Source organism: Mercurialis annua, linkage group LG1-X (assembly GCF_937616625.2).
Source record: "Mercurialis annua linkage group LG1-X, ddMerAnnu1.2, whole genome shotgun sequence".
NCBI lineage: Eukaryota > Viridiplantae > Streptophyta > Magnoliopsida > Malpighiales > Euphorbiaceae > Mercurialis > Mercurialis annua.
Window position 1 is genome coordinate 9,326,555 of NC_065570.1, and position 15,177 is coordinate 9,341,731.

General features: G+C 35.1%; 1 protein-coding gene and 1 long non-coding RNA gene across 2 annotated transcripts; both read right to left on the minus strand.

The window, feature by feature from the left end:
* Nucleotides 1-6,808: 6,808 nt before the first annotated feature.
* LOC126659555 (uncharacterized) lies at nucleotides 6,809-9,287 on the minus strand. Its single transcript, XR_007635002.2, has 3 exons — nucleotides 9,195-9,287; nucleotides 7,865-7,952; nucleotides 6,809-7,142 (listed from the first exon to the last, which is right to left on the minus strand). It is a non-coding gene; the product is annotated as an uncharacterized LOC126659555 (long non-coding RNA).
* Nucleotides 9,288-11,455: 2,168 nt separating this feature from the next.
* LOC126657540 (uncharacterized) lies at nucleotides 11,456-14,521 on the minus strand. The gene is made up of 3 exons (XM_050352277.2): nucleotides 13,204-14,521; nucleotides 12,733-13,110; nucleotides 11,456-12,582 (listed from the first exon to the last, which is right to left on the minus strand). Exons 1-3 carry the CDS (start codon nucleotides 14,519-14,521, stop codon nucleotides 11,456-11,458), a joined length of 2,823 nt encoding a protein of 940 aa, XP_050208234.1.
* Between the last annotated feature and the right edge of the window lie 656 nt (nucleotides 14,522-15,177).

Genomic DNA, 15,177 nt, shown 5'->3' on the forward strand with positions numbered 1-15,177 from the left:
TAGACTAAAAAAATTAAATTAAATAGAGTTTGGGTCTTGTCTTTTTTAAGTGCAAGTAGAGATGTGAAAAACAAAGTTCTATAAAGAGTTGGGATCCTTTTGATGGCAGGCCTTGGCCTGAAAGCTGCAACTTTTGGCCACTTCCTATAACCATTTTTGCACCTTCAACATCTTTTATTGTTATTAACAGTAATTTTTGGATAACAAACTTTTCAAATGAGTACACATTTTTTATTGTTTATAAAAGGTGCAAATATGCCCTCCGTGTTTATGACAAGAAACAATCATGCCCTTTATGTATTTTTAGGTGTTAAAATATGCCTAATGTTGTTGAATTGGCTCAATTAAGCTCTCCATTATATATAGTGTTTCTTTAACAGATATTTGACAAAAGAATTGGACATAAAGGTGATTATTGCAAAACACATTTTCTCATACGTATTATATCAACACAAATAGGGCGCAAAGAGATTACCACTTTCATCATTTTCCACTAATTCAACAAACTTGAATGACTAAAATACATGATAAATTGATGAAATAATAGTAGGTTTAGTAGTTGCAATAAATATAAGGACAAGGAAAAAAAAAAGTAATTGGTAACTATTAAAGAAATTATAAAATTAATACCCTCTCCATCTCACTAAATAAAAAAATTTATTTTTAAAAATTTTAAAAATTAACTAATTATTGATGGATACCGAATCCTACAGTAAATATAATGGAGCCGAGTCACGGGAGATCCACTCTCAGATGATACCGGACTCTCCCTGAAGATCCGAAGATATGGAAGAGACGCCGAATCCCTTAAGATTCGGTGATATGCTAATGAAGACCGAATCCCACATGATCCGCACAAAGCGCGTTAGGTCCGGGATTCGGGTAATCGAACAAGAATGGAAGTATTGTCCTATTCGGACACAAACACTATATATGTAAGGATAAGCTCTACTTTGGAAAGATAAGACTATTTAGGAAGACGTTCCTAAATAGGACTCTTGTCAGATTAAGGTAGATCACGACAAATCAGGAGAATCCCTACGATATCGCCGAATCCCTACAAAGTAGGATTCACCTGCCTAATACAACTCTACTAGGTATATTCGACTACTATAAAAGGAGCACGAGTTATGACTAGAATCACAATTACATTCATATACACAAAACGCTGCTCAAACCTCTAAACTGACTTTAGCATCGGAGAGTTAATCGGACAACCACCGTCCGGTTAGCTTCTACCCTGTTTTGCAGGTCTTACTCACCGGTTCAGAAGGCAGACTCCATCAATTGGCGCCGTCTGTGGGAATTAAACTGTTATAATATTTTTGTACAAATTTTTAAAATTTAATCAATATGAATTATTAATTTAATTATATGAACTATATATTTAAAGGTTCTGATTATATTTTTACTCGTGATTGATTTATTAGTACACTGACAAAAAAAACAAGTACATTAACATATACTAATGATTAGTAGCTCAAATTGTATAGATGTTGTCGGTATTCTACTAAGAATATGAAATACGAACACATCTTTTTTCAATTATCTATATCTATACTATATATAAAAGTACGGATGGGGGGGACAGGCAAATTTACTGAACAATCCTTTTCAATTTACTACTAAATAAAGGTTTTATAGTCATTAACTAATTAGTTATTTAATTAATCACTATTGTAATTAAAGTCCTAATTAGAATAGGTAGCTAAATTATCTTCAATTGAATAGGTAGCTAAATTATTTGGAAACAATTTAGTTATAAAATACTGTATTTGGTCAATATATTATTATGTAAATTTCTATCTTATTATTTTTAAAGATATTATTAATAAATTTAAGTTAATTATGGTTATTATGGTTATTATAAAAACAAAAGAAAATAAATTCAGTATGGAAAAAAATTTAATACCGAATATATTATATTTACTTTTACAAAATTTCTTAACTATTTAATAATAATTATAAATAAAAAAATTGATATAATTATAATAAATTTACTAATATATTCATTGAAAAATTACGTTACGAGCCACGTGCATAGCACGTAATGCGAAACTAGTTGAAAAAAAAGTACATTGACATATCATAAACTATATGAAAAATTATACAATACAACCGTTGCGCCAATATCATTTATACAACCAATGAATAATGTGTTAGGCATGTGGAAAATTAAATGATAAAAAATAAACATAATTACAAGATTTTCTATCGCAAATACTCATCGACTTGTTGTAAAAATGATGTGGCGCAACGGTTGTATGGGACAAACCTTCTGTTTTACCACTATTTGACTCGTGCACACATATTTTAACATGGAGACAGTTATCAATATTGACGGAAAAATTATACAGTACAACTGTTGCGCCATGTTCATTATTCTATTGTAATGAAATCATCTTCATAAAGCGCTAGAATATCTTAACATTGCAATAAAATCACAGCCAGATCTCCATAGTTCATTTTTTTATTCCTCTTTTTTACTGTATTACCCACGGTGTATGTTAAATTTCTCTTAAATATTTTATCAAACAACTTTTTAACCTCTAATTTAGTTTCTTTTCATAAAATGTGAATTAAGTCCGCTTATAAGCTAATAAATTGTTTAACGTTAATGTTTATAGCAAGTGAATTGTGGTCCAGTTGGCACACTCACGTTTGCATTTCGTAGAAAGGTAGGAATTCGACCCTCCCTCTGTCAGTTGTGGGCTGTTTATTAACATAAATTAACCTTGTTAACTTCCGCTAACAATAAGAGTAAGTATATCTTTGTTAAAAGAACATTAATATGTAGGCCGCACCAAAAATCACCAATTTTCGCGTGTTTTTGATATTTAACATAATCTTTTTTTCTTGACATAAAAAATCATCAACTTTAATTTTTTTTGCGTATTCGTCCACATAACCGTTTTCTTTGAATAATTAAGCGCCAAACGACGCTGTTTTAGCGCAAAACGGAGTCATTTTACATTCAAAACGGCGATTTTTCACATTCTGTGGACAAATACGCTAAAAATGAAAGTTGGTGATTTTTTATGCTAAAAAAATATTAAATATTAAAAACACACGAAAATTGGTGTTTTTTTATGCAATTAGATCTAATTTTTTTATGCATTTAAACCTAATTTTTTTATAGAATTATGTTAAATATTAAAGACACGAAAAAATTGATAATTGCTTTTTTTAGATAAAGATAAAGTGTAAAATTCTATTAAAACGGGGAAATACGTGAATTAAGTCGACATAATTAGTTGAAGCATGCTTTTAAGTTTTAAGATTAGAGTGGTGAGTGACAAAGGATAATGAAAATAAAAAGAAAATGTTAAATAAGATAGAATTTGATTTTAAAAAAAAGAGATTAGGAAGAAGAATTGGCAGAATAGTCACGGGTGGGCTCGGTTGACGAGGATAAGGGAGTCTTCTTTGGTGGTGAGAGTATTCAAAATTTGAAAACAAACATCTCTCTCTCATAATTACAGTATAATCCAACTATTATGCCATGTGACCTCAATTGCTCTTTTCCACAAAATCAGAACAATACTACTTTTCTTTTTTAATTTTAGCTTTTCTATGACCTGGATTGATGCATGTCTGTCGACAGATTCAAAAAAAAATATAGATCAAATTATTTTAAAACCCCTCGCGTTTATCATAATTCATAATTTGATATTTTTTATTTAAAAATTAAATAAATTGGTACTTTAATTTTAATTTAATAAAACATAATGTCCTTCTGTTAAATATAAATACCAAATTATTAACGGAATAAAACGTGAGTTATCCAATCGTTTACAATTCGTTTAAAAATGAGATGATAAATTATTAAAATAATTAAAAGTGAGGAAACAAATCGTTTACATAATTAAAACTGATGTGTCAAATCGTTTGAAATTAAATATCAAATCATTAACAGAACTAACTAAAGGGCCTTATAGTTTAAAAAATTAAAATTTTAATACCAAATCATTTGATTTTTAAACAAGGATATAAGACTGTGAATTATAACAAACGTGAAGGGCCTTAAAATAATTTGCTCAAAAATAAAATCGGACTGTTCAGTCAAACTGGTTGAACCAAAAACCGACCACGTGTCCAATAAAATAGGAAAAATGTTATTATTTATATTTTTGTTTAGTATAAATATTAACCTGCAAACTAGGTGGTGACTCTGTATGATTTTTCAAACTTCATTTTTCTCAAATTAAATATTTCTCATGCACTTTCTAGTCGCACATTTTATAGTTGTTAAAAGTGAACATACTATTAGAAACAAGAATAGATGAGCCCCACGAGGTCTGACACAGCCAAAAGGGTGTTAGGGCAGACAACTTTTTCATTAAACTATTCGATTCACCAACCAAAAAACTAAATGCTTCAATGAGGGGACAAACCAGAGTCAAAAGGCATGAGGCCTTTACATAACTGGAATTCGTGAGCAATAAGGTCAATTCCATCAGAAAACAGAAAATAAGGCAAATTTTTGCATATTCATAAGCACAAAATCCAAAAGGCACAGAATTTGAGGGGAATCAGGTCACTGATATCATAATCTAGAGGCATCAATCTGCCGATCCCAGAATCCAGAGGCATCAAACTGCCACCATCAAAAATTCAAAAGCATCAGGCCGCCACCACAAAAAACAAGGGGCATTAGACCGTCACCACCAGAGTCAGAAAGCGTTAGGTCACTATCAAACATAATCTGAGTGGCAACAAGCCATTACAGATTAGAATCCAGAGACGACACAACCAACTTTATCAAAAGACGAAAAATTGGGCAAATTTTTGCAAAATCAGATAAAGCATCCAAAATGCAAGACAACTAGAGAGTTCATCAAGAAGTACATCCAGACATACATCACATCATCTGAAAAGTAACAATCGAAGTCCAAGGATACCAATAAGATGTCCAAAACATCATATCAAAGGCATACTAAGGAGTCCAAACTAAAATCGGAGTCCCAATCATGAACCAGAAGCTTTGTATCTCCACCATTGCTCTCGAATAGCATATCCTCATCACAACTGAGATCCTCAACGTCACCTCGATCAAAGCGTGCGCCGCCATATAGAGAACAAACGTTCCATGACAATTGGGGCCCCCAAATCCTCGCCCGCCAGAAGATCACCAGCTCCGCCACTAGATGATCCAAGACCAATTTTGCCACCAGATGGCCCAAGACTAGCCCATTACAATTGGCCCTCCAGATCTTTAACATGAAGTTGTAGAAGTCAAAATAACAGTCAGAATTATAGTTGCATGCATACATGTATACATGTTAGAATATAGCATAAGCACGATGCATATTTACCCTTATCTATGCTAATACATCGCACAACTAATTCTGCCTGAAAGGCCATATCAGTCAGCTGAGAAGCCTCAATTCTCGGCACCTACAAACTAGAAATAAATAATCAAACAAGGAGGGTAGACGATTTCCAAAAGAAGTAAAAGCGCAAGCTTGTAGAGTAAACTCCTATGAGTACTACCCGGGGGGCGAGGAAGGAAACTCGACGTATCCATTAGGAAGGGAACCCTAAGCATGCCCAAAAGCGTTCTGGTAATGAGCATGGCCCTCCGGCATTTGACACATTGAACCTGAAATAAGCCTAGATGAACTAGCAATTGCCGGCGATCAACTGCCATTTGTTCATAGGGCCATTCAAAAATGATCGTTGAGGTCTTCAATAAATCTCTTGGTCGCGCCCGTGAAGCCTTTGAGTCGTGCCCGCGACGCATGATCAGAATCCAAAGGTTTTCCAAAATTGTTGGTCGAGCCAGTGAAGTACTGTCTTCGCGTCCGCGACTTCCTAATGGTAGAGGGCACAAAACGTACTGGATTGCATGAATTTTAAATTTTTTGATTCTCGCTAGAAGACTCTGAATTGACCTACGATGGTTTTAATAGGTTCCTACACACTAATAAACAATATTATAACCTTTAGATTGATTGTCAAAGTTCAAATTAGAGAGATTAAAAGGACTTAGTCCAACACTTCTTTGTAATTTTGCTATATACACTTGTAATATTGTTCATTTGAGTTGCATTTACCGTTGTTTATGAGTGATTGGCATGTTTCGAAGATCTAAAGTTTTGTGAATTGAGCATCTACTGATTTTATTTGAGTAGTCTTGGTGTTGTGGTTTATGTGATGGCACTAGGCATTGTTACTTAATTTTTATTCTCACTTGGTTGTTTATTTTTAAAGTGATTTTTTGTTGATTCATTATTTGAGGGGTCTGTATATTTTTTCCTTTCTTTGAGTTTTGGCATGACTTTTTAGATGGTATTGTGGCATTACTTTTGTTCTTGTTTGAGAACAAGTAAGGCTTAAGTGTGAGGATGTTTGATAGGAATAGAAATACTTCTATTTTCTAAGTATATTTCGGTCTTTCTATTGTACGTTTATCAATAAAATTAAACTTATTTTGGCTTTTATGGTTGTGCATGAGTATTTTAGGTGTGGCATGGAAACTGATGAATTTTGAACTTAATGGAGCAGTATTAAGTGTGCATCAAGAATCAGAGAGCATCAGGATGAAAATTGTCACGACCCGATTCTCGGCATCGAGACCGGCGCTAGGGAATGGGAGTGGTTGCTCCGAAACCCGTAGCAAGCCTTAAAATACATTAAAAATCACTTAAAATCTTTCACGGAATTCAAATCATTTTCGAACATTTTAAAATCGCAGTTTAAAACGTTCTTATAAAAATTACCATTTAAAACATGCACATAATTTTCTCTTTAATTATTGCATTTTAGTTTTAAAACCATTTCTCTATGGTTTATCATGCATCTCATGTGCATACCATTTTACTATGGTAATTACTGCATTTCACTATGCAGGCCATTTCTCTAATGGACTTAACTGCATTTCACTATACAGATGCGTTCGTCGCATTTTATTCAAGTGCAGTCGCTCGGACTTCGCACAGCATTCACACATTACATATTATCAGAGTTTAAGCGTTATAATAAAATATAAAGCATAAATAAGTCCAACGACTACTAAGGTATCACCGTTCATTATTCTAGCTACTGCAACTCTAGACACATAAAGGAAAGTCATTCTCACTTTATTCAAGCCAGGGATTTCCGGAACAAGAAATTGGAAATCCACACCTCAAACTACTCGCCTGTAAAAATATTAAATTCAACGGGGTCAGTTATAAAAACTGGTGTATGCGTACAACATGTATTAATAAACATTAATATGAAAGCAATGCATTCCAGATTACCGATTCATATGAAACCCTAAACCATGATTCATGTTCCTATATGCTTTCAACACAGGAAACATAAATATTCCATTTTTTTTCATTCCATTCGGGTTAACCTTTTATTTTTCTTTGGCCGTATTTATTTTCTCTTTTTGTACTTTTAGCCAGTCAAATCCGATTACTCTTATTTTACGTATTTGAAAGTCCCAGACTCTTCTTACAATACAACGGATTTCGGCAGTACATAAATATTGTCGCCAATTTCACTTTTTTTAATAAAAGGTTCAACCTCTCAGATCTCGGCAGTTTGCTGACTGCCTTTGGTCGTCTATATTCCGTTGCCTCTGAAGATCTGTTTCCATATGTCTAGGCCGTCGCCTGACTTCCAGACCGTCGTCCAGATTTCCACATACCGTTTTCACATGCAACACATTCTAAATGCAATACCGGTGATCACACAGCACTATTGCCGCCCAATAGTAAGCATGTTTCAATGAATCTAAATCGGTTTCAAAACTATGTATAATAGTTCATGCGATTTAAATTCAAAATAAAATAAAGCATTTGCAAATCATGTAAAGCAGTTCGCAATATTTTTAATACTAATATTTAGCAGTATAAGTTGTAAACACACTCACAGTACTCGCTTATTCCAAATATAAAAATATCACCCGTCGAATATTCAAAACCTTTGCTCGCCGGTTTCCGCGACAAAACTCGCTGTATCTAATTTAGAGATTAAACATTAATAAATGTAATAACTCTAAATTCTAGGATATACTCTAGACCGACTCAACCAAATAAACCACATAATCACAAACCAAATTTGATTCCGACTATCTATTTCCGCGTCATCGTATTTCTATACGATACACCACATAGTTTATTTAATTCCATAAATAAACATAGAATTATAACTTCATATAATTCTAACACACATTCAATTCACATAATTTTCTAAAAATACACTTTTAGAAAATCTCAACAAACATACCACAATTCACAAATAACCAAAAATATTTTTCCGTAAAATATTTTTGACCCGGGGCTCGGCCCCCCTTATTTTCTGCCAAAAACATTTCGGCACTAACTGCTGCCAACTGAGTTTAGGACTGAGCCAACATGCTCTATCCCCTCTACTCATACTTCGGTCACCGTATTCCGGTGGTTTTGGCCGGAAAACTCGAAAACGCTAAAAACGCTTAAAAATTCATTTTAAGCCATTTTAACACCAAAATTCACCAAAATTATTTTTGAACAGATTTTTAATCTCATCTTTCTAAAAAACAGCAGCCCATAATTTTTAAAATAATATTTTCCATTATTTTAACCATTAAAACCGAAATATCAATTAATAATCAAAACCGATTATTAATCCGTCAAAACACTACACAAAAATCATTTGAATTCCACAAATAATTATCAAACATATTTCATAAATTTTTCATAAATATTTTCTGCACAGAATTTAAAAATGACACAAATACCCTTTTTAAACAATTTTAGCCGAATAGAGTTATTAAAATCAAAACCCGATTATTAAACCGCTAAAAATTCACCATTATACATTTAATTAACATCAACCACAAATATAACTCATCCATAAATAAAATTATTTCCAGAAATTAAAAATCCCTTTATTTACCATTTTTAAGCTATTTTTAAGCTTTAAAACAATTAAAAATCGAAACCCAACTAATTAAATTAACACCCGAATTAATTAACATTTTTAATCCACAAAAATTTCACTTTAAAGCATATATAAATATCATCATTTAGATCAGCCCAGAAATTTAAATAAATAATTTAATTTTCACGGAAAAATTATTTAAAACCGAAACCCATATAAACAATTACTAAAACTAGTTAATTATCCATCAAACATCACATTTAAACCATCTTATGCATGTTTCTAACACTTAACCAACATCAGCAACTAAAAGTAAGGTTTTGAGCTTGAAATTATACCTCAAACGAACATGCAAATACACCTTAACGATCTACACAATATTCCCGTCAATTTTCGTGAAGAAAGTTTTGAGAGAAAATGAAAGTATAAAGCTTGGTATTTGTGGTTATGGTGTATTCGGCACCCACAAAAATGGAGAAAACAATTGAAGACTTGGACACCAAGTTTAAGTAGAGGAAATATCTAGATATTGAATCATGTTTCAATTATTTACAAGTTTGCCATTATGGCATTCTTGTAAATAATTCGAACTCTAGGGGCAAAATAAATTTAACTTTCTCAAATACTCAAAAACATTAAAACATAACATATGGGCGGGATTAAAATATTTTTGGGCCTTTAAAAATATTTAAAATAATTATTTTGACGGTTTTTAGTGAAAATCGCAAAATTCACTTTTAACACGTAAAATTGCCAAAAAATCACATTCAAGGCAAACACACAACAAATCACATTTTCACACTTATAAATTCATCACGTGAATTTATTCACTATTTTCGAGGTCCTAATTAATTAAAATTGGACACTAGCGAAAATAAACACTAATAATTCTACGGGGTATTACATTCACCCCTCCTTATAAGAAATTCGTCCTCGAATTTCAAAACAAATTATTACCTTGAGCAAACAAGTGGGGATATCGTTTCCGCATATCCGCCTCTATTTCCCATGTACATTCCTTGATTGTACGGCTCCTCCAGAGCACTTTTACCATAGGTATCTCCTTACTACGGAGTTTCCTAATCTGGGTATCCACAATTTCTACGGGTTCCTCCTCATAAGATAGTTCCTCGTCTATCTCAACCTCCTGAGGTTGAATAAGTCTATGAGGGTCAGGAATATACTTCCTAAGCATCGACACGTGAAACACTAGATGTACTTGCGACATCTCAGACGGTAATGCTAACTTATAAGCTACCGCTCCTATTCGCTCAATAACCTCATAAGGTCCTGCATATCTCGGCGCTAGCTTTCCTTTCTTTCCAAATCGGATTACACCTTTCATAGGTGATATTTTAAGAAACACAAAATCTCCGACTTGAAATTCTATATCCTTTCTTCTCACATCAGCATAGCTCTTTTGCCGACTAAATGCAGTTTCTAAACGTTGCTTAATCAACGGCACTTTCTCAGACGTAATCTGAACAATTTCAGCTCCTGTCAACTTTCTTTCTCCAACTTCCTCCCAACAAATTGGAGATCTACACTTACGTCCATACAACGTCTCATACGGTGCCATTTCGATACTGGAATGATAACTATTGTTATATGAGAACTCTACTAACGGTAGATACTCATCCCAATGGCCTCCGAAATCTAAAACACACATTCTTAACATATCCTCCAAAGTCTGGATGGTCCTTTCAGACTGTCCATCTGTTTGGGGATGAAACGCTGTACTAAAATCTAAACGCGTTCCTAAAGCCTCTTGCAGACTTTGCCAAAATCGGGATGTAATAACTGATCCTCGATCTGATACAATTGACACAGGAACTCCATGTAAACTGACTACTTTGTCAATATAAATCTGTGCCAACTTTGCTGCCGTATAGGTAACCTTGATCGGAATGAAATGAGCCGACTTTGTCATTCGATCAACGATAACCCATATCGAATCAAAACCATGTTGCGACTTAGGCAATCCAACGACAAAATCCATGGTTACTCTTTCCCATTTCCATTCTGGTATTGGCAATTGTTGCAAAAATCCAAATGGTCTCTGATGTTCCAACTTCACTTGTTGGCATATCGGACACTTAGCAACAAATTCTGCTATATCTCTTTTCATACCATTCCACCAATACATCTCCTTAACATCGTGATACATCTTGGTAGAACCAGGATGAACACTATACTTAGATCCATGTGCCTCCATCATAATTCTCTGTTTCAATTCCTCTACATTTGGTACACATACCCTTGTACCAAATTTCAGAATACCACCTTTCAAATTATACTCAGAGTTCATTCCCTTTTTAACTTCTGCAATAACATGCTTTAGTTGAGGATCCGTTGTCTGAAGTTCCTTAATCTGATCATTCAATGTAGGTTTAATCGTCATTTGAGCTAACAAACTCCCCAAATACGAAACCTCTAATTGAACTCCTTGATCCAACAACGAATGCACTTCTCTAATCATTGGTCTCTTCTCAACTAAAGTAACATGAGCTAAACTTCCTGCTGATTTTCTGCTCAACGCATCAGCTACTACGTTAGCTTTGCCAGGATGATACTGTATCGTACAGTCATAATCCTTTAGCTATTCCATCCACCTCCTCTGCCTGAGATTTAACTCTCTCTGATCAAATATGTATTTCAGACTCTTGTGATCAGTGAATATTTCGCATTTTGCTCCATATAGGTAATGTCTCCAAATCTTTAATGCGAATATTACCGCTGCTAATTCTAGATCATGGGTTGGATAATTAACTTCATGCTTTTTCAACTGGCGAGAAGCATAAGCTATAACTCGTCCATGTTGCATCAGTACACATCCAAACCCGATCCTAGAAGCATCACAATAGACTGTAGGTCCATCACTACCTTCTGGTAATGCCAGAACTGGAGCTGTTGTCAAACACTCCTTCAGCTTCTGGAAACTCACTTCACATTGATCAGTCCAAATGAACTTCGCGTTCTTCTGAGTCAGCTTAGTTAATGGTGCAGACAACTTAGAAAAGTCTTGCACAAACCGTCTATAATAACCAGCTAAACCCAAGAAACTACGAATTTCTGTCACTGAACTTGGCCTTTTCCAATCCATCACAGCTTCAATCTTTTTAGGATCCACCTTAATCCCACTTTGAGATACTACATGTCCCAAAAATGCTACTTCTTCTAACCAAAACTCACACTTCGAGAATTTGGCATAAAGTTGATGATCTCTCAAAGTCTGTAACACAATCCTTAAGTGTTGCGCATGCTCCTCCTCTGTGCGCGAATAAATCAAGATATCATCTATGAACACTATCACGAATTGATCTAGAAACGGTTTAAAAATCCGATTCATCAAATCCATGAAAGCCGCTGGTGCATTTGTCAATCCAAATGACATCACCAAAAATTCATAATGATTGTATCTTGTTCTGAATGCAGTCTTTGGAATATCATCATTTCTGATCTTCAACTGATGATAACCAGACCTCAGATCAATCTTCAAAAAGTACCTCGCTCCTTGCAATTGATCGAATAAATCGTCAATTCTGGGTAAAGGATACTTATTCTTGATTGTGACCTTATTGAGTTGTCTGTAATCTATACAGAGTCTCATAGATCCATCCTTCTTCTTTACAAACAACACAAGTGCTCCCCAAGGTGAGACACTTGGTCGTATAAATCCACGATCAATCAATTCTTCTAATTGATCCTTCAACTCCTTTAGTTCTGCTGGTGCCATTCGATACGGAGGTATCGATATTGGACTTGTACCAGGAACTAGATCAATACAGAATTCAATTTCTCGATCTGGTGGTAATCCAGGTAACTCTTCTGGAAACACATCAGAATACTCCGACATTACTGGTACATCATTCACACTTCCAACTTCCTTCTGAATATCTCGTACCAGAGCTAAAAATCCTTGACATCCTTTACTTAACATCTTTCTCGCTTTCAAATCCGAGACTAAACTCTTTGGGGTTTCCAACTTCTCTCCCCGTATAGAGATGAGTTCAGTTCCAGGTGTATGGAACGTCACTATCTTCTCTCTACAATCCACATTCGCATAATGTCGCGACAACCAATCCATTTCTAGGATGACGTCGAATTCTAAAACATTAAGCAACAACAAATCCGCAAGCAATTCTCGCTCTCCAATTAACACAGGACACGACGGATAAACTACAGTAACGTCTATGCTTTCGCCTACAGGTGTAGCTACTAACAATGGGTTTTGCAAAATCACAGGTTGAATTCCTAATTTTAATGCAAAACTCGACGATACAAATGAATGCGTAGCACCGGGATCAAATAAAATTGATGCATCATGCGAAGATATTGAAAATATACCTTGCACTACCGCGTTCGACGCATTCGCCTCTTGAGGATTGATCGCAAAAACTCTAGCCTGCCCTCCGCTAGCAGTTGCTCCAGATCCTCGTCCGCCTGTGGTCCTTCCTCCACCACGATTACCAAAACCATATCCTCTTCCACGTTGTCCATTAAACACATTTTGGTTCTGTGCCTGCCCAGACACTGCAGGATATACAGGTCTAGGTTGTTGAAATACTGGTTGAACAACACTAGCACTTGAACCTTGTGGTCCAGACATAGGACATTCTCTTGAGAAATGACCCTGCTGTCCACACGTGTAACATCCTCTCGTCATAAAGCATACCCCAAAATTCTTCTTTCCACAAGTATTACATAGTGGTACTGTTCCTCCTGAACTTCGTCCACTAGAACTTGATCCAGACATACTAAACCTCCTATCTTTCTTTCCTTTCTTAAATCCTTTACGATATGGTCCAATGAACCTATTCGTATTCGAACTAGTAGTTCCTTCTCTTACAAGCTCACCAGTAACATTGATCTTTCCAAATTGGATCAAAGTACTTTCCATCTGACGTGCACTATCGATGATTTGCACCAAATCCTTCCTAACATCAGATAGCAATCCAATATATTCGGGTCCTAGCCCCTTAATAAACCTTGAATTCACCCTATCTCTATCCAACATCAGATCAGGTGTGAAACGACTCAACCTTGTGAACTCTGTCACATACTCTTGCACCGTCTTTCCTATCTTATTCAGATTCAACAACTTCTCTCGATGATTCTCCGTTACTGAAAACGGCAGAAAGAATTCCTTAAATCGAGTGACAAATTCATTCCAAGTCATCTCTCCCATACTTGGTTGAATATGCCTTTGAAACCAATCCTTCGCAGATCCTTTTACTGACATCTCCACCATCAGTATAGACTGTCTTTCACTAGCATTAAGACGTCTAGCATTCATCTCTACTTCATCTAAGAAATCTAATGCATCGTTCGATCCATCAAACTTCATGGGCTTGAGCCTCATGAAAGCCATAACGAGATCACGATCAACATTAGCACCAACTCTCTGCTGTTGGTAATCCAACTGCTCTCTGTGCATATTCTGCACTTCCACTTGATTCGTTTGCATGGCTGCTATGCCAGCTAAAAATTGTTCGAAATCAAAGCCCGGAATATTAAAATTTGGCCCACGGCCTCTACCACGACCTCGACCACGTCCACGTCCACGACCACGACCTTCGCCTGCTGCGGGTATCGCATCGTTATGAACGGACTCCTCATCATGAACATTCTCCTCTTGAACGTTTTCCTCATGCTGATCAGCCATTCTGATCAAAGCACGTCATCTATTAAAAATCTATCTAAACGTTCTAATCGTATACTATCAGGCTCTACTTACTCCTAACAAGCATACAGACTCGATCCTAGAGCACAGCTGGGAATATTTAAAAACAAATGATGACTTAACAAATGACATGACAGAAACTTATATGTTGCAGTAGACTCTATATATATATTGATTTCCTAGGTACACATTCCATACGGTATTTAACAATGATACAACCTTTATCACCTTTATCACTCCTTTCTCATATTAGTAATGGTTTAAGACTATAAACCATCACTTTGATATCAAACTCAATAATGGCCAACTTTTTGACCATTGCTCTGATACCAACTTTGTCACGACCCGATTCTCGGCATCGAGACCGGCGCTAGGGAATGGGAGTGGTTGCTCCGAAACCCGTAGCAAGCCTTAAAATACATTAAAAATCACTTAAAATTTTTCGCGGAATTCAAATCATTTTCGAACATTTTAAAATCGCAGTTTAAAACTGTTGAGCAAAAATCACAACTTGTAATAATCCGGAAGTCGGAATCGATCCCACGAGGAGTGAATCTAGAGCGATTGATGAGAATGAATTTTAGTTGCGATTCAATTCGTTTAGCGAAACTCGAATGGTGAAGTTCAAATAAGATTAA

What these genes read in the sequence shown, in the direction of transcription:
- LOC126657540 (XM_050352277.2), bottom strand. Translation starts at nt 14,521, where the DNA reads ATGGCTGATCAGCATGAGGAAAACGTTCAAGAGGAGAATGTTCATGAT. An exon ending in GTCGAACGCGGTAGTGCAAG is followed by an intron (nt 13,111 to 13,203) that starts GTATATTTTCAA and finishes CATTAAAATTAG; the next exon opens with GAATTCAACCTGTGATTTTG. An exon ending in TATTCAGAAGGAAGTTGGAA is followed by an intron (nt 12,583 to 12,732) that starts GTGTGAATGATG and finishes GAATGGCACCAG; the next exon opens with CAGAACTAAAGGAGTTGAAG.